General features: G+C 40.7%; 1 protein-coding gene across 4 annotated transcripts in view; it reads right to left on the bottom strand.

The window, feature by feature from the left end:
- DCAF1 (DDB1 and CUL4 associated factor 1) overlaps nt 1–24,044 on the bottom strand; it is a 100,383-nt gene that overhangs the window by 36,784 nt on the left and 39,555 nt on the right. For all 4 annotated transcript variants that reach the window (XM_007984392.3, XM_007984388.3, XM_007984390.3 and 1 more), the window contains 5 exons: nt 14,127–14,264; nt 11,750–12,262; nt 11,335–11,436; nt 2,778–2,936; nt 455–634 (listed from right to left, as the gene is read on the bottom strand). In XM_007984392.3, the coding sequence (XP_007982583.1) occupies nt 455–634; nt 2,778–2,936; nt 11,335–11,436; nt 11,750–12,262; nt 14,127–14,264 (1,092 nt within the window). The remainder of the gene's footprint in view (nt 1–454; nt 635–2,777; nt 2,937–11,334; nt 11,437–11,749; nt 12,263–14,126; nt 14,265–24,044) is intronic.

The raw sequence follows: 24,044 nt of genomic DNA, 5'->3' as shown, positions 1-24,044 counted from the left end.
CTTATGTATCAGTAAACTTTTATGCTTAACAATACTGACAAATATCAAACCATATTTATGTATATCTATGTATATAACATGATAACAGTAGCTATATGAAAACAAAACATTAAACCCATACCGAAAAATGAACAAGCTTTTAATCACAGCAAAAAATATACAGGCATAAAACTATTGCTTTTAGAAAGATCAAGATCATCAACTGCCAATCCCCGTGATAAGATTACTATATCCAAGGCAAGTCTACAATGGCACAGTGTCCTCAAACTACTAAAGAAAAAGAGAAATTTGTGAAGGAAGGAACAAACAAAACAAAAAAAAAAACTTCACAGAAAGAATGGCAGCAAAACTCCTCTAACCAAAAGCTTCCTTTCTTCAAGGGTGTGCTGTTAAAGGGCAGCCAAGACAACCAGGACCCTTAATCCTAGTGAGAAAAGCACTGAAATAATCTCACCAAGTTCACCAGACGACGAAGACCATCATAGCGGTCAAAGAGCTCCAAGACGGCCCGAAATGAGAAGCAAATTGAAAAAAACATGGTAGCATGGCAGCATCCTGAAGCATGAGAACACTCCATTAACCACAGGGTATAGTTCACCACATCAGACAGAACATTGTGGGGATGCATGCAAACCTGCAAAAAAATACAAATAAAACAATGCTTTTAAATTGTGGGCAAAGGAGCCCTTGAACAGGATGAAAAATTCACCAGTATAGATATCTGCAGAATACAATGACCATTTCCAATCAAGTCACTCTTAGTACAAAGTTTAGGTTATAATACAAAGGCAATTTTAGAACACAATCCATTCCAAACCTGAAAACGACCTAAATTTAGATAAATATTTAAATACAACCTATACTTACTGAGTGCCAACAAATATTTACATTATTTACTGCTCACGAGGGCTCCATTATACAGGTATTAGGATTCTCACTTAAAAGAAGAGGAAGAGGTAAGAACTTCTCCAATGTGATAAAAGTGGCTCAGATTTCTGATCCTAAGTCTAGGAGTTTGGTATTCATTCTCTGATTAATTCACACACATTTTGATGTCTACTATGGGTCACAAAATGAAACTGTAAAGCATCCCCAGGTTTCCTTGATATTTTTTCTCTATCTTAGCCATAAGTAATTTTGTATGTACACACACAGATTAGTTTATTACTCCCAAAAGACTACCTATCTTGTATAAACACCAAAAGAAAAACAAATTAAAACTGATATTATTAATAAGCAAAGATAATGTCATAGCTCAAGAAGAAATTACCCATTTCACTCTACCAGAAAAGACACACCAAATAAGAATATTAGAAAAATGTTCCAGGAATAGAACTAACAAGAACTTTGCTTTCCTAGGGGATCCCAGGAGCCCATCACTTTTCAAATGTACAACCCACAGCCTGGGCAAAATGGCAAAACCCTGCCTCTACAAAACATGTAAAAATTAACCAGGTGTGGTGGTGTGCCCTTGCTGTCCCAGCTACTTGCAAGGATGGTTTGAACCCAGGAGGCAGAGGCTGCAGTGAGCCAAGATCATGCCACTGGACTCCAGCACAGGCGACAGAGTCAGACCCTGCCTCAAAACAAAAACAAAAACGAAAAACCACATACATATGTATAACCCATTTACACTTTTAAAAAAATCACAAGGCCAGGCATGGTGGCTCATGCCTGTAATCCCAGTACTTTGGGAGGCCGAGGTGGGTGGATCACTTGAGGTCAGGAGTTCGAGACCAGCCTGGCCAACATGGTGAAACCCTTTACTACAAACACAAAAATTAGCTGGGCACAGTGGTGGGCACCTGTAATCCCAGCTATTCTAGAGGCTGAGACAGGAGAATTGCTTAAACCTGGGAGTTGGAGACTGCAGTGAGCCAAGATGGCACCACTGCACTCCAACCTGGGCAACAGAGCAAGATTCTGTCAAAAAAAAAAAAAAAAAAAAAAAAGTATAAAAAGTAGCCAGGCATGGTGGCACAAGCCTATAGTCCTAGCTACCTAGCAGGCTGAGCACTTGGGCAATAGGGCAAGACCTTGTCTCTAAAAACACACATATACACCCCTATATACAATATAAATTTGTGTGTGAATGAATCAGTGAGAGACTAGGTCTGTTGTGTGTGGCTTTTTTTTTTTTTTTTTAAACAGAGTCTTGCTCTGTAGCCCAGGCTGGAGTGCAATGGCAGTCTCAGCTCACTGCAACCTCCGCCTCCTGGGTTCAAGCAATTCTCCTGCCTCAGCCTCCCAAGTAGCTGGGATTACAGGCATCTGCCACCACGCCTGGCTAATTTTTGCACTTTTAGTAGAGACAGGGTTACATCATGTTACCCAGGCTGATCTTGAACTCCTGACCGCAGGTTATCCACCCGCCTCAACCTCCCAAAGCACTGGGATTACAGGTGTGAGCCACTGTGCCCAGCCTGTTGTTTTTACAATAACTCATAAACATCACTCCACTAAGACATCAGAAAAGTACCTGAAGGCTAATCTTAATGCCATAGAAATGGCAAAAACTAAATAAAGCTCCCAGACTCCAATCCACCCAGCATTTTCCCAGTAGAGTCAGAAAAAAATAGAATCATTTCTAAACAATTTTACATTTTTAGAATGCTTTATAAAGACTAGATATTCACGTTCCTTGCTTCTTTCATTAAAATTTATTTATTCAACTATTGTTTTTTTCTTATCCAAAAGTCATTCTGCAAATGTGATCTTTTGAAGAGGTTGTCCCCAAACAAATCTCATCCCCACAAACCTGTATAGATGAAACTTACTCTTTCCATGGCATCCTGATTGTAGGATAGGTAATACAAACACATAGATACACCGGTTGCAGCCATAGAAGGACGAGGTATTTCCAGTAATTTCTGTACTCCACCATGCGCAACAAATTCTGTGGCAAATTTGTTATGGAGCAGGAGAGATGCTAGGTGCTAAAAAATGAGGACACAAATTACCACAAAATAACCTAGAAAATTAACAAAATCTCTTGACCTAATATTCAGTTAAGCTGTTAAATACAAAAGTCCTCTAAGGAGACAACCAACCCCTCACAAAAGAAAACCTAATAATATTTAAAATAAACAAAAAGACTAAGATTCCTTAACATTTCTCTTTTCTTTCCTAACACCAGGGATTTTTTTCTTTTTTCTTTTTTTTTTTTCCCAGATGGAGTTTCACTCTTGTTGCCCAGGCTGGAGTACAATGGCGCAGTCTTGGTTCACTGCAACCTCCGCCTCCTGGGTGCAATCGATACTCCTGCCTCAGCCACCTGAATGGCTGAGATTATAGGCACCTGCCACCACGTCCAGCTAATTTTTGTATTTTTTAGTAGAGACAGGGTTTCACCATGTTGGCCAGGCTGGTCTTGAACTCCTGACCTCAGGTAATCCGCCCACTGGGGCCTCCCAAAGTGCTGGGATTACAGGCGTGAGCCACCATGCCCAGCCTGATTTTTTTATGAAGGTGAAAAATATTGCTATAAGGGCTGGGTGTGGCGGCTCATGCCTGTAATCCCAGCACTTTGGGAAGCCGAGGTGGGCAGATCACTTGAGGTCAAGAGTTCGAGATCAGCCTGGCCAACATGGCGAAACCCTGTCTCTACTAAAAATACAAACAATTTGCCAGACATGGTAGTGGGTGCCTGTAATCCCAGCTACTCGGGAGACTGAAGCAGGAGGATTGCCGGAACCCGGGAGACAGAGGTTGCAGTGCGTCAAGATTACACCACTGCACTCCAGCCTGGGCGACAGAAGGAGACTCTGTCTCAAAAAAAAAAAAAAAAAAAAAAAATTTACTATAAGTAATGATATTGGTCAGGTGGCATGTCTCATTCCTGTAATTCTAGTACTTTGAGAGGCCAGGGTGAAAAGATTGCTTGAAGTCAGGAGTTCAGGGCCAGCCTGGACAACACAGCACAACCCCATCTCCACAAAAAATTTAAAAATTAACCAAATGCAGTGGCACACGCCTGTAGTTCCAGTTACTTGGGAGGGTGAGGTAAGAGAATCGCTTGAGCCAGAGAGTTCAAGGCTGTAGTGAGCTAGGATCAATTGTACCACTGCACTCCAGCCTGGGTGACAAAGTAAGACCCTGTCAGTCAATCAATCAATCAGTAACCCTACAACCATTTTACTATTACATATTTAGGTTGGTGAAAAACTGCAGTTTTTGCCTTTGAAAGCAATAGCAAAAACTGCAGTTACTTTTGCACCAACTTAATAGCTTCCCTAACGGACTTTTGCTAACCTTCCCATTTTAATCCTTTTAATATAAATAGCTCTATATCCTAGCTTTTGCTCAATGACTCATCAACTAATGAATTCCCAAAATCTGCCTTCCTTTAAATTGATCAATATATCCCCAAAAGAAGAATCTTGAGCAAATTATCTAAACAAGTATATTTTTAGAACTAACCATGTGCATTTTAAATAGATGTCTTAAAGGTTATCTTTTAAGGTTTTTTAACTGCCTGTTCAAGTCCCACTAGCCTCTCTGGGTGGGCTCTCCTGCACAATGTTATGAGCAAAGAATATAATCCAAGCAGCAGGCTGCTTGATGACTCTGAACCTAGGCCAACATAAACAGGGCCTTGGGAAAGCTAGAGCTCCCCCTACTGTTTCTCACATCAAGGTATCTTCCAGGTACCAACAACATAGATTTGTAATTACATGATTTGATATCTGCACAAATCTCACTAAGGTCAATGGAAAAAAACAGGGATGTGCCCTCTTCAAAAAAGTTCTCTCAACAACCAGGCTCAGGCTAACCCTTATATATAATTCAAATCCCTTCTATCATTACCCTACTTTTTGTTTGTTACACAACACTCTACCACACTTCCACACACTCCTTCCCGCAAGACACAGCTAAACTATGTGACACCCATTATAATTCTCCACATAAAAACCTATAAAAATAGGAACTGCCGGCCGGGTGCAGTGGCTCAAGCCTGTAATCCCAGCACTTTGGGAGGCCGAGACGGGCGGATCACGAGGTCAGGAGATCAAGACCATCCTGGCTAACCCGGTGAAACCCCGTCTCTACTAAAAAAATATAAAAAACTAGCCGGGCGAGGTGGCGGGCGCCTGTAGTCCCAGCTACTCGGGAGGCTGAGGCAGGAGAATGGCGTAAACCCGGGAGGCGGAGCTTGCAGTGAGTTGAGATTCGGCCACTGCACTCCCGCCTGGGCGACAGAGCGAGACTCCATCTCAAAAAAAAAAAAAAAAAAAAAATAGCAACTGCCTAATCCCTTCTTCCACTGCACCCTGTTCAGGACCAGAAATTGTATCTGAAAGCAGTATCGTTGGGCCACTGGAGACAACTTTGACCTCCAGCTTCATCCCACTGTGCAAAGTATAACCATGAGCTTACACACTTAATATACACACCACACGCACCAAATCCCACATGTAGAAACACATTACTCTAATTATGTCTGACCTCCTCCAAACTTGAAATTTCTGAAAGTTGAAAGGCAAATTTCCTCATTTCTATTCCATTTCAAAATACTTTGGAACTATACTACTTTGGCCAACATGGTGAAACCTAGCCTCTACTAATACTACAAAAGTTAGCCGCCCATGCTAGCACATGCCTGTAATCCCAGCTACTCAGAAGGCTGAAGCAGGATAATCACTTGAACCAGAGAGGCCGGGGTTGCAGTGAGCAGAGATCGTGCCACTGCACTCCAGCCTGGGTGACAAGAGCAAAACTCTGTCTCAAAAAAAAAAGAAAAAAGAAAAAAATTATAGGTTTATATGTCTGTATCTCTTAACAAACAAAAAATGACAAAGACTTGATTTATTTATTCGTTGGCCTCCTTGTATCCCTCGTACCTGAACATAAGCATCTGGCCCATAAAAAGCACTCAATAAATGTTCAGTAAAGAACAAACACAAAAATAAAGTTACCAAGTGGTAGTAAAATAAGCAGTTCGGCAAAGGGAAGATAAACTAGAAGATGATTAAAGAAAAAGCAAGAACAGTGTTGTGTCAAGATCACCGATGGGCACATCACAAAAGTTTGATCCAACCTTGGTCCCCAGAGTTTTCACAAATGCTCACTGAAGAAAATTCCCAGGACGATTTGGGGGCCTCTCAAAACTTCTGCTTCAAGACTTTGATAAAGAACCTTAGTAACTTGACTACACATCCTAGTACTGAATTCCCTTACCATCTACCAGAAAATTCACCCCAACAATATACAGGAGCAGTGATCCTCAGGAAGTCAGAGATGAGTTGCTCTACAGGAGAGGGGTAAGAACACTGCTGTCTGTGTAGAAAGAAAAGGATGGCAAAACTGAGATACATGTTACTCAGCAGAGTTCCTAGGCTTGAAAGAAAACTAACAAACAATGGGCTTAAGAGAGTTCAGAATGAATCAAGTAGTGGACCATTCAGATATCGCTGCAGTTTCTGCATGTATAATTGATGAGATCCTTCTGAGGATGCTAGAATACAGAATTATGACACTGAGCCACGTCAGCCATAACCCTTATTCTTGTACTTTTCTTTCTTGCTAGTAATTTTATGTAGCAGGTTGAAAAAGCTACCCCATGCTAGGATAGACTGTATACCGATAATTTTGAAATAAGTTCTACGATGTATTTTTCTTCTTGTATCTTTTCCTTCCTACCATGATACTAATAATTTATAAAGGATCTGCGTAGTTTGAACGTATTTGAGTAACTTCAGTATACTTTAGCTCTACTGTTTGATTTGACCCAAAGAAGCACCAAGAGGACAAAAGTATTCCCATGTGTTTTAGAAGCCCAAAGTCAGTGAGACAAAACCCAACATCAAGAATCTGAAGCAAACTCACTTGTGGGGAAAGAATGTAAAGAGAGCATTGGGTAGTTTAGCTAGAGTATAAGAGATTTTCTGGCTTTCAAAAATCTAGACTGCAATAAGATGAAACTTCGTGCTATTTTTACAATTTTCAGTACAAATAAAGGTATGTATAGAGAAATAACAAAGTTGACATATTTGAGTGTCTTTAAAAAAAAAAAGAAGAAAGAGCCAGGTGCAGTGGCTCACACAATCCCAGTACTTTGGGAGGCTGAGGCAGACCCTTGAGGTCAGGAGTTCGAGACCTGCCTGGCCAATATGGTGAAACCCTGTCTCCACAAAAAATTTAAAAAGTAGCCAGGCGTGGTGGCACATGTCTGTAATCTAAGCTACTCAGGAAGCTGAGGCATGAGAATTACTTGAACCCGGAAGGCAAAGGTTGCAGTAAGCCGAGATCACACCACTGCACTCCAGCCTGGGAGACAGAGCAAGACTCAGTCAAAAAAAAAAAAAAAGGGCCAGGTGCGGTTGCCCTTGCCTGTAATCCCAACACTTTGGGAGGCTGAGGCGGGCGGATCACCTAAGATCAGGAGTTCTAGAACAGCCTGGTAAACATGGTGAAACCCTGTCTCTACTAAAAATACAAAAATTAGCTGGGTGTAGTGGCTTATACCGGTAGTCCCAGCTACTTGGTAGTCTGAGACAGGAGAACTGCTTAAACTCGGGAAGTGGAGGTAGCAGTGAGCAAAGAGCACCACTGCACTCCAGCCCGGGTGACAGAGTAAGACACCGTGTCAAAAAAAAAAAAAAAAAGAGCAAGAAGACCCCAAACTCACTAAAGGGAAATTATTTCCTGGGTTGCAAAAGGGCTGAACATGGGAGAGCAAGTAAGACTAACTCACAAGGTCCCCACTTACCCATGATGACTAAGCTGATCTGAATGGAGCAATACAGTTGAACGAATAACAATGTGGCTACCATACAGTTCTCAACAGGTAACTACTGAGAGATGAGGCCATTAAAGTTACTTACTTATAAAATGTATAACAGGGGCTGGGCACGGTTGCTCACATCTATAATTCCAGCACTTTGGGAGGGTAGCACATGGAAAACTTGAGCCCAGGAGTTCGAGACTAGCTTGGGCAACATAATGAAACCCAGTCTCTACCAAAAATACAAAAAATTAGCTGGGCAGTGTGGTGCACACCTGTGGTCCAAGCTACTCAGGAGGCCGAGGCAGGAGGATGGCTTGAGTCTGGGGGGTGGAAGTTGCGGTGAGCCAAGATCACGCCACTGCACTCCAGCCTGGGTGACAGAGTAAGACCCTGTCCTCAAAAATAACAAAAAATAAATAAAATAAAATGTATAACACAAACAACATTGTTGTAGTCCAGTCACTATGCCAGAAAAAAAAAAAAAAGAAAAAAGAAAGAAAATACTGTAACAATCCTAGAAACCCAAACAAAAGTTATATTCAGTCTCACTTATATATAACAAAGTAACTTATCATCTTTGTGTTCCATTCAAATCTTGGCTAATTTTATACCTGTTACACGTTTATCTTAAAATTTTACTTGTTACATATTCATTCATTCTTTTCTGACTTCTGCATACCCAAGATTTCACTAAAAGTTTGGAGTGGTTATGCTTTTTTTTTTTTCTTTAACTGTAATTTCACTTTAAAATTAAACTTTAGCCTAGCAGAGTAACTTCAGTTTTTCATGAAAATCCTTATTTCCATGGTTCAACAAACAAATATTAAGGGAATTCATTCAGTTACTAAGTGACTACTATTTGTTGATTGCTTACCATATACCAGTCCCTGTTTTAAGCAGTAGAAATTTAAAAAAAAAAAACCCTCAAAATTATATGCAAAGATGTTCACTGCAATGTCCCCTGTAACAAAAAAATGAAACAGCACAGGTATATCACAAAACTAAGAAAATTACAGAGCATCTAATTTGTATAGAACAATCATATAGCTACATGTAAACATTCTTAGGATACAAGTGAAGCTGAACTGTAAAGTCTAGCTAACAATTATTTTCAAAGCAACTGTGTCTATTAAAGATTACAATGAAGCACAAAAATAAAAAGTTATTTTATTATAAGCGAGACTGAATATTATTTTCTTTTGGGCTTTCAGGATTGTTACAATGTTGTTTATGTTATACTATTTTTTTTTTTTTTTTTAGACAGGGAGTTTCAGAGTTTCGCTGTTATTGCCCAGGCTGGAGTGCAATGGCAGGAGCTCAGCTCACCACAACTTCCGACTCCTGGGTTCAAGCGATTCTCCTGCCTCGGCCTCCTGAGTAGCTGGGATTACAGGCATGTACCACCACACCCAGCTAATTCTGTATTTTTAGTAGAAACGGGGTTTCTCCATGTTGGTCAGGCTGGTTTCGAACTCCCGACCTCAGGTGATCCACCTGCCTCAGCCTCCCAAAGTGCTGGGATTACAGGCATGAGCCACTGCACCGGACAAAGTGTTATACATTTTTTTAAAAAAGTAATTTTAATGACCTCATCTCTCAACAGTTACCTGTTGAAGAGAACTGTATGACAGCTACATTGTTATTCATTCAACTCTCTCTCTCCATTCAGATCAGCAGTCACCTTGAATTAAGTGTGGACCTTGTGAATTAGACTTAGTTGCCCTCCTATGTTTAGCTCCTTTGCAACCTTTACTGAATTAGGGTCTGCCTGTCTTGTTTTTTTCCGAGAGAGTCTCGCCCTGTCGCTCAGGCTCATCCTAGTGATCTTGGCTCACTGCAATCTCCGCCTCCCGAGTTCAAGTGATGCTCATGCCTCAGCCTCCTGAGTAGCTGGAATTACACGCGCAAGATACCACGCCAGGCTAATTTTTATATTTTTTGTAGAGACCAGGTCTCCCATGTTGACCAAGCTGGTCTCAAACTCCTGGGCTCAAGCTATCCTCCTGCCTCAGTCTCCCAAAATGCAGGGATTATAGGCGTGAGCTAATGTGCCTGGCCTGTCTGCGACCCTTTTTTTTTTTTTTTTTGGGATGGAGTCTCACTCTGTTGCCCAGGCTGGAGTACAATGGCACATCTCTGCTCACTGCAACCTCCGCCTCCCAAGTTCAAGCAATTCTCCCACCTTAGCCTCCTGAGTAGCTAGGATTACAGCTACCTGCCATCATGGCCAGCTAATTCTGTCTGCTATTTCATTACTCATTTTCTAGTTTATATTTTGTTACCCCTAGGTAATTTAACATATACAATATGTACATAGTTTAGAAAAAATTTTTGTGGCCGAGCGTGATGGCTCACACCTGTAATCCCTACACTCTGGGGGGCCAAGGTGAGTGGTTCATTTGAGGTCAGGAGTTCGAGACCAACCTGGCCAACATGGTGAAACCCTATCTCTACTAAAAATACAAAAAGTTAGCCAGGCATGGTGGCGGGTGCCTATAATCCCAGCTACTCAGGAGGCTGAGGCAGGAGAACTGTTTGACCCAGGAAGCGGAGGTTCCAGTGAGCAGAAATCACGCCACTGCACTCCAGCCTGGGCGACAGAGCAAGACTCCATCTCAAAAAAGAAAAAAAGAAAAAATTGTTGTTAGCTGATACAGGTAATATCTAAAAAGTAGGGCATAAGCAAGCACTATTTCATATTTTTCCTCTCCTATTCAGCCACAATAAAGGAGGCCAACCCATGTCTAGATCCACTTTTTATCTCAACACTTAGCTCTTTAGATTAACACCTAAGTTTCTGTAGAAATACACAGTAAGCCTCCTCTCTTCTATCTAAACAAGAATGTTTTGATTGTTACTATTCTGATGCATCTGGCTATAGAAATATCCTGAGCAATATAATGCAGAGAAATTACATGCTAAAACACACAGGCACATCTCTGTCAATAAAATGGTCACTGACACAGGGTATGGTGGCTCATACCTATAATCCTAGTACTCTGGGAGTCCAAAGCAGAAGGATTGCTTCAGTCTAGTTTAAGACCAGCCTGGGCAACATAGTAAGACTGTCTCTACAAAAATTTTTTAAAAATTAGCTAAGCATGGTGGCATGCACTTGTCTCACTCAGGAGACTAAGGCAGGAGGATTGCTTGAGCCTAGGAGGTCAAGGCCACAGTGAGCTATGATCACCCCATTGCACCCCAGCCTGGATGACAGAGTGAGACCTATCTCTAAAAATAAATAAATAAAGCTTCACCAGGTGTGGTGGCTCACGCCTGTAATCCCAGCACTGTGGGAGGCCAAGGCGGGCAGATCACTTGAGGTCAGGAGCTCGAGTCCAGCCTGGCCAACATGGTGAAACTCCGTCTCTACTAAAAACATACAAATCAGCCACACAAGGTGGCATGTGCCAGTAATCTCAGCTACTCAGGAGGCTGAGGCAGGAGAATCACTTGAACCTGGGAGGCGGAGGTTGCAGTGAGCCGAGATCGCGCCACTGCACTCCAGCCTGGGCAACAGAGTGAGACTCCATCTTAAAAAAATAAATTTAAAAAAAAATAAAGTTTTTAAAAGATCCCCAGTGACCCAATATTTTTAAGAACTTTACCTTTAGTGCCTCAAATGTAAGCAGGACATCATTAGTTTGCTTCAGGTCAATATAGAACATCATTAGCTCCCGTGATCCAAGTTGCATGAATATGGGAAGCAGCTGAAACGAAGACCAAATACAAGTCTTAAATTTTGGTTTTATTTTCATGTATTTCCTATTCCACTCTTTGAGGATAGAAGCCTAAAGAAATGACACACCTCTTCCTCCCTCCCTATGAAGATAAATGTATACACGCACTGTAATCAAACAGACCATATCAGGAACAACCTGCATAAGACTTGACCAGTTTCATGCAAAGTCTTGTTTGTGGCAGAGTTAGAATATATCTTTGTATAAAATGCTACCATAAAATGCCAGAGAAATGAACACAATAATTCCTATGTGTGAACAGTACTCTTCCCAATAAGCTTACCTCCTGATACTCTCCTAGAGGGGTCAAATACTGGAGAATGAGTCGCTGCTCGATAGCAGGAGTCATAGGATAAAGGGTATAATTGGTGCCAATCACCCAGGGGGACATTTCTGACCAGCTGCTGTTAGACAGCTCAACAAACATGCGATCTGGATCAGAAGATGAGAAACCCAACTTTTGCTTGGCTTTCCTAAAGTTCTCTCTGTCACCCTGTTTTGCTGACTTGTTTTTCTTTAATCCTCCATCCTCAGGTTTGGTTGTTGAGTTCACTCTGCTACTGGTCTTGTGGCCTGAATCAAGATGAAAGGAGATCTCCATGTCTCCAGAAGCTTCCTCTTGGTCTCCATCCACTACATCTACAGCCATGTCACCATAGTCCATATCCACAGCCTCCTCATCCAGAGGCAAAAGGGGTTCAGAAGAGAGCTTCCGTGGACTGGGACGCTTGTTTTCCTGCCGCAAAGCCACTTCCTGTAGCTGTAGCTCCCTCAGTCTTCGAAGCACTATTGCCACCTATCAACAGATAATTGGAGAAAAATGGGGTGCCTCTTTATTAAGGATTAAGTAATCCTTAACAATTCTTATTTCCACATAACTGGAGACTCACATAGTGAGCCCAATACCTGGTAACAGCAACAATTTGATAAATATGTTGCTTTGATTCCTACAAATTGATGAAATAAGTAACAGCTAAGTATTATTCCTCATAAAATTTTCCAGAGAACCCAAACCAGAAGATTTGCACATAAAATACATCATTGACAACTGATCTGTTTGGGTCAACTTGACCTGGACCACCACACCTGAAGAGGCAGAAATTAGATATATTCATGATTTTTCTAATGTGTCGTTGAAAACCAAACATGAAAGTTTCTCAAACTTTTATCTACTGCTGGTTGTATTCCATTAGATATTGCCATCTATATTATACATAACTACATTATCATTTTTCAAGTTCTTTTTTTTTTTTTTAACTTCTTAAGTACTTACTTTTTGCGCCAACCCTATAAAGTGGTACTGTGTTTCATTTTAAAAAGAGAGGGATGGCCAGGCGCAGTGGCTCACACCTGTAATCCCAGTAATTTGGGAGGCCAAGATGGGTGGATCACCTGAGACCAGGAGTTGGAGACCAGCCTGGCCAACATGGTGAAACCCCGTCTTTACCAAAAATACAAAAAATTTCCCGGGCATGGAGGCGCTCGCCTGTAATCCCAGCTACTGGGGAGGCTGAGGCAGGAGAATCGTTTGAACCCGGGAGGCAGAGGTTGCAGTGATCCAGCTTGGGCAACAAGAGTGAAACTCCGTCTCAAAAAAAGAGAGGGATTATGTGTGCACTTTACTTTGAATTGCATTTTTTAAATTAGAATAGTGGATAGATAAAAGGAAGGGCACTTGGAAGCTGTTATTCTCACCAAACTAATACAGGAAAAGAAAACTAAACACTGCATGTTCTCACTTACAAGTGGGAAATGAATGATGAGAACACAGGGATACATTGTGGGGAACACCACACACTGGGGCCTGTCGAAGGGGAGTGGGAAGAGAATCAGGAGGAAGAGCTAATGGATGCTGGGCCTATTACTTAGGTGATGGGTTGATCTGTGCAGCAAATCACCATGACACATGTTTACCTATGTAATAAATGTGCACATCCAGGAGAGGTACCCCAGAACTTAAAATAAAAGTTGATGGGGGGGAGGGGGAAAAAAAGGGCAGATGGATGGATATTATAAGTGTTCACAATCAATTTAGGTGATGTATATATGTAGTTGTTCACTGTAAAATGCTTTCAATTTTACTACACATTTGAAAATTTTCATAACACAAATGGTAGAAAGGGAAACAGAGAATGTTACTATTCTTTATTGGCATACAACGTCATCATCCTTGACAAGATTAAAAGTAGCTATTTTATGCCAAACACGGTGGCTCACGCTTGTAATCCCAGCACTTTGGGAGGCCTAGGTGGGTGGATCATGAGATCAGGAGTTCGAGACCAGGCCGACCAACATAGTGAAACCCTGTCTCTACTAAAAACACAAAAAATTAGCCAGGCATGGTAGCGGGCACCTGTAATCCCAGCTACTCAGGAGGCTGAGGCAGGAGAATTGTTTGAACCCGGGAGGCGGAGGTTGCAATGAGCCAAGATCGCATCACTGCACTCCAAACTGGGCAACAAAGCAAAACTCCGTCTCCAAAAAAAAAAAAAGGCAGATATTTTCTATTTTTAAAAACTCTTACGGAAACTAATATTGAAATTATAGCCATGCTCCAGTACAAGGTAATCAATATGATCTACTTATTCAGATTCAGGTAACAAAGAATTTGTGAATACTCTCCCATCTTATACAAAAATTTATTCTAATACAGTCCTTACCAGCTGTGAATTTTCATCTCTATAGTTGGCAGCAATGTCTTGATTTTCCATAGCACCTCCTAACAGTCCAGTAGAGTATGTCCTCAATGGTTGATCAGCCTCTCGGGCCCATTTGAAAAGATTCTCGACAATGCCCTCCTATAGTAAAGGAAATTAAATAGTACATTTCGGAAAAAGTCCACGTTCATGATTAACAATATAAGCAAAGATTTCAGTCTCATGAAAAAAATTTTAATATTTCAATGTTCATAAGTGTAAAAAAAGCACTACTACACCATCTAATAGGTTCCTTAGTTATATAAAGTATCTGTGCAAAAGAAGCCTATTCAGCCAATAAAACTCAATCTATCTCTTTTAGGTTTTTGCAGTCAGAAAAAAATAATTAAAAGATAAATAAAACTCAAGCTAAAAATTAACAATCTCCAGAATATAGTCCTAATCTACATGTTAACTTCCAAAAGGCGCCATATCAACTGGGGATCACTGAAAGTAACCCTCATAGAAACTCACAATAATATATTAATTTAGGCCCCACATACCAGAACCTTCTTTTTTTTTTTTTTTTTTTTTTTAAGCCAAAGTCTCACTCTGTCGCTCACGCTGGAGTGCAGTGTTGTAATCTTGGCTCACTGCGACCTCTGTCTCCCAGGTTCAAGCGATTCTCCTGCCTCAGCCTCCTGAGTACCTTGGCCTATAGGCATGTGCCACCACAGCCGGCTAATTTTTTTATTTTTTAGTAGAGACGGGGTTTCACTATGTTGGCTGTGCTGGTCTCGAACTCCTGACTTCAAGTGATCCGCCCACCTCAGCCTCCCAAAGTGCTGGGATTATAGGCATGAGCGACCATGCCTGGCCTCCCAAACTTATTTCTAATTACCTTTTATTATGAAATATAATACATACAAACATGCATGGTCCAAAGAACTTGAAAATCACCTATGTCCTACTGCCCAGCTTAAGAAATAGAAACTTTCTGTAGGCCAAGATTGATAAAAACATTAAATAAAAATAAATAATACATTAAAATTCTTTTACCTTTTCCAGATCACAAATTTAAAAATAAAAAAATTTTTAAAGACATAGAAACCTCCAATGTACCCCTCCTTATGCCACCTCCTGCAAGGAGGTTTAAACACTCCTAAATTTCAAGAATTTTCTTGTTAAACTTTGTTAACTGCTATATGCCTTTGAACTACATAAATTATGATAGTGTATATATTCTGCTGCAACTTATTTTTTACTCAGCATATGTTTTTTAGATTCATCTATATTGCTGCATGTAGCACACTTAAATAGCACTCAAGACAGGCTACAAATATTAATTTATCTCATACTCATATCAAGCCTGTAGATTGGGCAGGTACTGTATTTACAGATGAGGAAAATGAATCACAATGAGGCTAATGAACCAAAAGTTACAAAACTAGTTAGTGGCAGAGCTAGGATGTGAACCTAGACAGTGTAACCCTACAGATGCTCTTCACTGCCATACTCTGCTATTTTATTGGCTTGACCAATAATGATGATATAAACTATGTTTGTGCTAGCCAAGTATCTAACATACAAACCTAGGAACAGAACTGCTAGGTCATAGGGTATGTGCATGCTCAACTTTACTAGATGAGGCCAAACTTTTCCAAAGTGATCGCAACAATTCACATTTCCACCCATAGTGAATAAAATTTCTCTTCCTTTTTCCACATCTTTGCCAACACTACCACTATCAGTCTGATGGGTGTAAAAATAGCCTTTCATTTAATTTGAATTTCCTTGGTTATTAAGTAAGTTCCGCATTTTTTCATTTATGTGTTGACCATTCAGGTTTTTGCTTCTGTGAAGTACTCTTGCTTTTGCCAGTGTCTTTTGCTAAACAAAAGTTCTTTTTTTTTTTGAGACACAGTCTTGCTCTGTCACCCAGGCTGGAGTGCAGTGGCGCAATCTCGACTCACTGCAACCTCTGCCTCTCAGGTTCAAGCGTTTTCTCCTGCCTTGGCCTCCTGAGTAGCTGGGATTACAGGTGCACACCACCATGCCCAGCTGATTTTTGTATTTTTAGTAGAGATGGCGTTTCACCATGTTGGCCAGGTTGGTCTTGAACTCCTGACCTCAGGGGATCCACCCGCCTCCCACTCAGCTCCCAAAGAGCTGGGATTATAGGTGTGAGCCACCGCACCCGGCCAAATTCTTAATTTTCTTATAAGCGTACTTAAGGCTGGGAGCAGTGGCTCATGCCTGTAATCCTAACGCTTTGGGAGACCAATGCAGGAGGATCACTTGAAGTCAGGTGTTTGAAGTCAGGAGTTTGAAACCAGCCTAGGCAACATAGCAAGACCCCATCTCCACACACAAAAAAAATTTAAAAATTAGCTGGGCATTGTGGTGGACACCTGTAGTTGAAGCTACTTGGGAGGCTGAGGCAGGAAGATCACTTGAGCCCAGGAGTTCAAGGCTACAGTGAGTTAGGACTGCACCACTGCACTCCAGCCTGAGTGACAAAGCGAGACCCCACCCCTAAAAAGAATAAAAATAAAAATAAATTTAAAAATAAAAAAAAATACTGGCTGGGCATGGTGGCTCACACCTGTAATCCCAGCACTCTGGGAGGCCAAGGAGGGTGGATCACCTGAGGTCAGGAGTTTGAGACCAGCCTGGTCAACATGGTGAAACCCCGTTTCTAATAAAAATGCAAAAATTAGCCAGCATGGTGGCGGGTGCCTGTAATCTCAGCGACTCAGGAGGCTGAGGCTGGAGAATCAGAGCCCGGAAGGCGGAGGCTGCAGTGAGCCGAGATTGTGCCACTGTGCTCCAGCCTGGGCAACAAGAACAAAACTTTGTCTCAAAAATAATAATAATAATAATAATAATAACAATTTTTAAATTTTTTTAAAACTTAATATTTTCTTTTTCTTAAATTCTTCAAAAGAGTCATCAGCTCATTCTCCTATATATTACCAAAAGTTTTTACCATTGTTTAAAAATTCCTACTATGGGTTGGGCATGGTGGCTCATGCCTGTAATCCTAGCGCTTTGGGAGGCCAAGGCTGGTGAATCACTTGAGGTCAGGAGCTCAAGACCAGCCTCCTGGCCAACATGGTGAAACCTCGTCTCTACTAAAATTACAAAAATTGGCTGAGTACAGAAGCGCGTGCTTGTAGTTCCAACTATTCAGGAGGCTGAGGCATGAGAATCGCTTGAACCTGGGAGGCGGAGGTTGCAGTGAGCTGAGATTGTGCCACTGCACTCCAACCTAGGTGACAGAGCAAGACTGTCTCTCAAAAAAAAAAAAAATCTACTCTGAAGAACACATTTTTGGAAATTTTGTTGTAAAATTTCTACTGATACAGAATATATTTACCATGTATTTTCAGCATATCTCTTTGTGCCCTTTTTCCAAACAGTGTAAGAAACTTAAAATATTAATTCTATCTATTATCTTCCACTGACATGTTATGAAGAATTCTGTTCCACCTTTTGTCCTCCTAAACTGTTTCTTTTGATTAACAGTTCGAGGTTTACAGGCCAGGCACGGTGGCTCATGCCTGTAATCCCAGCACTTTGGGAGGCGGAGGCGGGTGGATCACATGAGATCAGGAGTTTGAGACCAGCCTGGTCAACAAGGCAAAACCACATCTCTACTAAAAACACAAAAATTATCTGGGTGTGGTGGCACATGCCTATAATCCCAGCTGCTCAGGAGGCTGGGGCAGGAGAATCACTTGAACCCAGGAGGCAGAGTTGCAGTGAGCTGACATCAGACCACTGCATTCCAACCTGGGTGACAGAGCAAAACTCTGACTCAATTTAAAAAAAAAAAAAATAGCCCTATGTTTACAAACAGACACTGAGGATATTTTCTACTGTCTTCTGACCTCTACTGCCACTGTGGCAAAGTCTGCTCTGTTTGATTATTTGCAGGAATTTTTTTCACTCTAGTTGCTTTTAAGATCTCCTCTTTGGTAATCTTCACTGTACTTCCTGAATCTGAATGGTGATGTCTTTCATTAATTTTTAAAATTCTACTGTCATCTCTCTGAATGCTGTCATCTCTCTGAATATGCCTTTGTCCTTTCTCATCTCTCTACTCCTTCTACCTGAAACTCCCTTTAGATATTCTGAACTTTCTAATTCTAGTCCATGTTTCAACTTCTTTTATACTTTTCATTTCTTATTTCTAGGAGCTTCATTATTAGTTATCCTGTCAGATCTTCCAGTCCATTAATTGTATCTTCAGCTCTGTCTAAACTTCACTCTAACTCATAGAGACAGGTGTCTCAACTTTGTTGCCCAGGCTGATCTTGAATTCCTGGCCTCAAGGGATCCTCCTGCCTCAGCCTCCTGAGCAACTGAGACTATAAGCATGCATCCCTATACCCAGCTCATTTACTAAGTTTTTAAATTCCGTAACTATAATTTTTGTTTTTTCATAGAATCTTGGACTTTTCTTAGAGTTCGGATTCCTTATTTTACATCCAATAGTTTAACCATTTTTAAGAGTATAATTCAGTAGGGCTAAGTACATTCACAATGTTAAATAACTATTACCGGTATAGTATCTATTTTCAGAACTTCTTCACTATGCAAACAAAAACTCTATAGCCCTCACTTTCAATTACGATTAAGACAACCAGACAGAAGATCAATAAGGAAATAGAGAACGTGGCCAGGCGCGGTGGCTCAAGCCTGTAATCCCAGCACTTTGGGAGGCCGAGACGGGTGGATCACGAGGTCAGGAGATCGAGACTATCCTGGATAACACAGTGAAACCCCGTCTCTACTAAAAAATACAAAAAAAAATAGCCGGGCGAGGTGGCGGGCGCCTATAGTCCCAGCTACTCGGGAGGCTGAGGCAGGAGAATGGCGCAAACCCGGGAGGCGGAGCTTGCAGTGAGCTGAGATCCGGCCACTCCAGCCTGGGTGACAGCACAAGACTCCGTCTCAAAAAAAAAAAAAAAAAAAGGAAATCGAGAACATGAACAACACTATAAGACATTGAACCTAAAAGATGTAAACAGAAAACTCCACCCAACAACAGCAGATTACACAATCTTCTCGAGTACACATAGAACTTTTTCCATGTTCTTTTACCTTTTTTTTTTTCCAGAGTAAACCATATGTTAGGCCATAAGTCTTAATAAATTTTTTAAAATGATTGAAATCTCACAATCTTTTCTAGTCACAACACAATGAAACTAGAAATCAACAATAGAAAACTATAATATTCACAAATACATGGAAATTAAACATCACTCTTGAATAACTAATGAGTCAAAGAAATCACAAGGGAAATTAGAAAGTCACTTTGGACAAATGAAAACACAACCATACCAAAACCTATGGAATGCAGCAAAGGCGGTGGTTAAAATGAAATTTATTTATTTATTTATTTTTCTTTTTGAGATGCAGCTTTGGTCTTGTTGCCTAGGCTGGAGTGCAATGGCACAATCTCGGCTCACTGCAAGCTCTGCCTCCTGAGTTTGAGTGATTCTCCTGCCTCAGCCTCCCAAATAGCTGGGACTACAGGCACACGCCACCACACCTGGCTAATTTTGTATTTTTAGCAGAGATGGGGTTTCACCATGTTGCCCAGGCTGCTCTCAAACTCCTGACCTCAGGTGATCCACTCACCTCGGCCTCCCAAAGCGCTGGGATTACAGGCGTGAGGCACTGCACCCAGACAGAATGAAATTTATAGCTGCAAACACATACAATTAAAAAAGAAGAAAGATCTCAAATCAAATTCGGAAGTAGGCCTAACTATGCCTTATTCTATATGACACTAGAAAAAAACAATACTGAAAGCTAGCAAAAGAAATAATAAAGATTATAGTGGAGAAAAATGAAATAGAGAACAGAAAAATACAGAAAGTCAATGAAACTACAAGTTCTTTACCAAGATCAACAAAATTGACAAAGTTTTGGCAAGACCGGTCAAGAATAAAAGAGAGGAGTCAAATTACTAGGATCAGAAATGAAACAGGCCTCATTACTATCAACTTTATAGAAATAAAAAGATTTATAAGAGAATACCATATACAATTGTACAACAAATTGGATAACCAAGATAAAATGGACAAATCTACCAAAACTGACTCATAAACAGAAAAACTAAACAGACCTATAAGTAGCAAGGAAATTGAATCAATAATCAAAAACTTCTCAAAACAGAAAAACCCAGGACATGATGACTTCACTAGTAAATTCTACAAAACATCTAAAGAAGAATTAAAGCCAGGTACAGTGGCTTACATCTGTAATCCCAACAATTTGAGAGGCTGAGGCAGGAGGATCACTTGAGGCTAGGAGTTCGAGACAACTTAAGCAACAAAACCAGACCCATCTCTTTAAATAATTAAATAAAATAAAGAAGAATTAACACCAATCCTTCTCAAAACTCCTCCCAAAAACTGACTGGGAAGTAACACTTCCTAACTCATTTTATGATGCCAGCATTACCAAAGCTAAAGACACTATGAGAAAAGAAAACTATAGACCAATATATCACTAATGACTATAGTTATAAAAATCCTCAACAAAATACTAGGAAAAAGAATTCAGCAGCATAAGAGGATTATACATCATGACTAAATAAATTGTATTTCAGGAATTCAAAGATAGTTCAACATGCCACATGACCACTGCAACTGATACCAAAAAAATGTTGACAAGTCAATACCTTATAATGAAAAAACTATAAACTAGAAATAGAAGGAAACATCAGCATAATAAAGGCCATTTATGAAAACTCACAGCTAATATCATACTCAACAGTGAAAGACTCAAAGGTTTTCCCTTAAGATCAAGAAAAAGATGTCCACTTTTTTTTTAAAAGACAAGGTCTCCCTGTATTTCCCAGGATGGTCTTGAACTCCTGAGCACAAGCTATCTTCCCACCTCGGCCTCCCAAAGTACTGAAGTTACAGGCATCAGCCGCCACGCCAGGTCAAGGTGTCCACTTTTGCCACTTCTATTAAACATAGTACTGTAAGTTCTAGTGAAAGTAATTAGACATAAAAAAGGAAATTAAAGGAATCCAGATTAGAGAGGAAGAAGATTACATCTGTCGGCATGTATAAAACCCTAAAGACTCCATACACAAAAAACCTGTCAGTTAAGAAACACATTCGGCAAAGTTATAGGATACAAAATCAACATACAAAAATCAGTTGCATTTCTACACACTAGCAATGAAAAATTTAAAAAGGAAATATTTTTCTTTTTTTTTTTAAGTGACAAGGTCTCATTCTGTCACCCAGGCCGGAATGCAGTGACATAATCATAACTCACGGCAACCTCGAACTCCTGCGCTGAAGCAATCCTCCTGCCTCAAACTCCCAACCAGCCAGGACTACAGCCATGTGCCACCACACTCAGCATATATATATACACATATATATATATGCACACATATATCTTTACAGAAGGGGTCTCACTATGTTGCCCAGCCTGCAGTCAAATACTTTTAAATAAAAATAAATTTTAGCCCAGACAGAGTGGCTCATGCCTGTAATGCCAGCACCTTGGGAAACCAAGTCAGGGAGGATCATTTGAGCTCAGGAGTTCGAGACCGGCCTGGGCAACATAATGAGACTCTGTCTCTATTTTTTCATATATATTTTTAAAATAAATAGATTTTAGGTCAGGTGCAGTGGCTCATACCTGTAATCCCAGCACTATGGGAGGCCGAGATGGGTGGATCACCTGAGGTCAAGAGTTTGAGACCAGCCTGGCTAACATGGTGAAACCCCATCTCTACCAAAAATACAAAAAATTAGCTGGGCATGGTGGCAAGTCCATGTAATTCCAGCTACTCGGGAGGCTGAGGCAGGAGAATCTCTTGAACCTAGGAGGCAGACGTTGCAGTGAGCTGAGATCGCGTCACTGCACTCCAGCCTGGGCAACAGGCAAAACTCAGTCTCAAAAAAAAAATTGTACTGTAATCCCAGCACTTTGGGAGGCCGAGATGGGCGGATCACAAGGTCAGGAGATCGAGACCATCCTGGCGAACACGGTGAAACCCCGTCTCTACTAAAAAATACAAAAAACTAGCTGGGCGAGGTGGCGGGCGCCTGTAGTCCCAGCTACTCGGGAGGCTGAGGCAGGAGAATGGCGTAAATCCGGGAGGCGGAGCTTGCAGTGAGCTGAGATCGGGCCACTGCACTCCAGCCAGGGCGACAGAGCGAGACCCCATCTCAAAAAAAAAAAAAAAAAAAAAATTGTAAAGCTTTTTTTTCAATATCTCTGAAAGTAAAAGTCAACAACTTTTTAAAAACTGTGGCTGAATAAAATCAACTTAGTACACTGAACCAGCATTTTAAAAAAGAAATAAAGTAAAAAAGTATCAGAATGAATTGCACTAAGAGTAAACAGTGTTTTTAAAACTTCTTTTTCATACATACAATGTATGGACTGGGTTTCAAGGTTTTAAAAAAAAGTACATTACTATGTTTCACAAAATTTGAAAAACACTGTCCTAGAGCAGTAAGTCTTTTTCTTTTCTGTTTTGAGACAGGGTTTCATTCTGTCTCCCAGGCTAGAAAGCAGGGGCACAATCACAGCTCACTGCAGCCTCCACCTCCTGGGCCCAAGCAACCCTCCCACCTCAGCCTCCCAAGCAACTGAGACTACGGTGTGCACCACTACACCCACAAAGAGACTCCATCTCTTTGTAGATGAGGTCTCCTTAGGTCATCCAGGCTGAATAACTCTTAATTATAACTTTGAGGAACACCAACAGTCAATTTGTTGAGAAATAATGATTTCTGACTCATTAATTGCTATAATTAAAGTATTTTAAGAAATATTGATTCATTTAAAAAAGCTGCATAAGATACTTCTGAAGAGTACAGATCATCATGTAGGCTTGCAATCTGTTCTCTAAACACTGGATTCAAGACAATTTCCAATCTAATGCACAATGGAGTAAGTCACTTCTCCCAATAAACCATTAATTAAGAAACAATAAAACTGTTCTTGCAGAAAGCTTTATTATTCATAATTTCCCTTAAATAGTGTTTCTAACCTCCAAAAGGCATTCATTTCTTTTTAGATCTACAATGATGAAACTATAAAGAACCAGAGATGATTTTCCTACAAAGACAACATGGAAATTTTCAAAAAGCCCAGTTAAATCATCTGTAATTGGCTGGATGCACACCTGTAATCCCAGCACTTTGGGAGGCTGAGGCAGGTGAATCACCTGAGGTCAGGAGTTCGAGACCAGCCGGGCCAATGTGGTGAAACCCCATCTCTACTAAAAATACAAAAAAAATTAGCCAGGCATGGTGGCAGGCGCCTGTAATCCCAGCTACTCAGGAGGTTGAGGCATGAGAATCGCTTGAAGCCAAGAGGTGAAGTTGCAGTGAGCCGAGATCACACCATCACACTCCAGTCTGGGCAACAGAGTGAGGCTCTGTCTCAAAAAAAAAAACTGTAATCTTAGATAAACCTTGTGTATACAAATACATTGCCATAAATGCTTTTACTATCCTGATTTTCAAAAGAATCCATATCAAAATTTTTTTACAAAGATACAGATTCTTCTAGTCTCACACAGGGGTTGCTAACTGGAGATATCAGTCTATAAGAAATACTGCAAATTATAACGTTAATCACAATGTTATTCTTTAAAATACTTTATGTGGCACAATTATTCTGCAATAAAAGTTAATACGAATTTTCTTAAAAGCTAAATAAGAATCCAGATCTTTCATTTGGGTCATACACTTAACTATGATAAGACTTCCAGGCTGGGTGCAGTGACTCATTCCTATAATCCCAGCACTTTGGGAGGTTGAGGCGGTAGCACTGCTTGAGCCCAAGAGTGTGAGACCAGCCTGGGCAACATAGGGAGACCTCATCTCTACAAAAAATTTTTTTAAAAATTAGCCAGGCATGGTGGCATTTGCCAATAGTCCTAGC

The sequence above is a fragment of the Chlorocebus sabaeus genome, chromosome 22, assembly GCF_047675955.1.
Source record: "Chlorocebus sabaeus isolate Y175 chromosome 22, mChlSab1.0.hap1, whole genome shotgun sequence".
NCBI classification, from domain to species: domain Eukaryota; kingdom Metazoa; phylum Chordata; class Mammalia; order Primates; family Cercopithecidae; genus Chlorocebus; species Chlorocebus sabaeus.
This window is presented reverse-complemented; position numbering and strand designations above follow the sequence as displayed.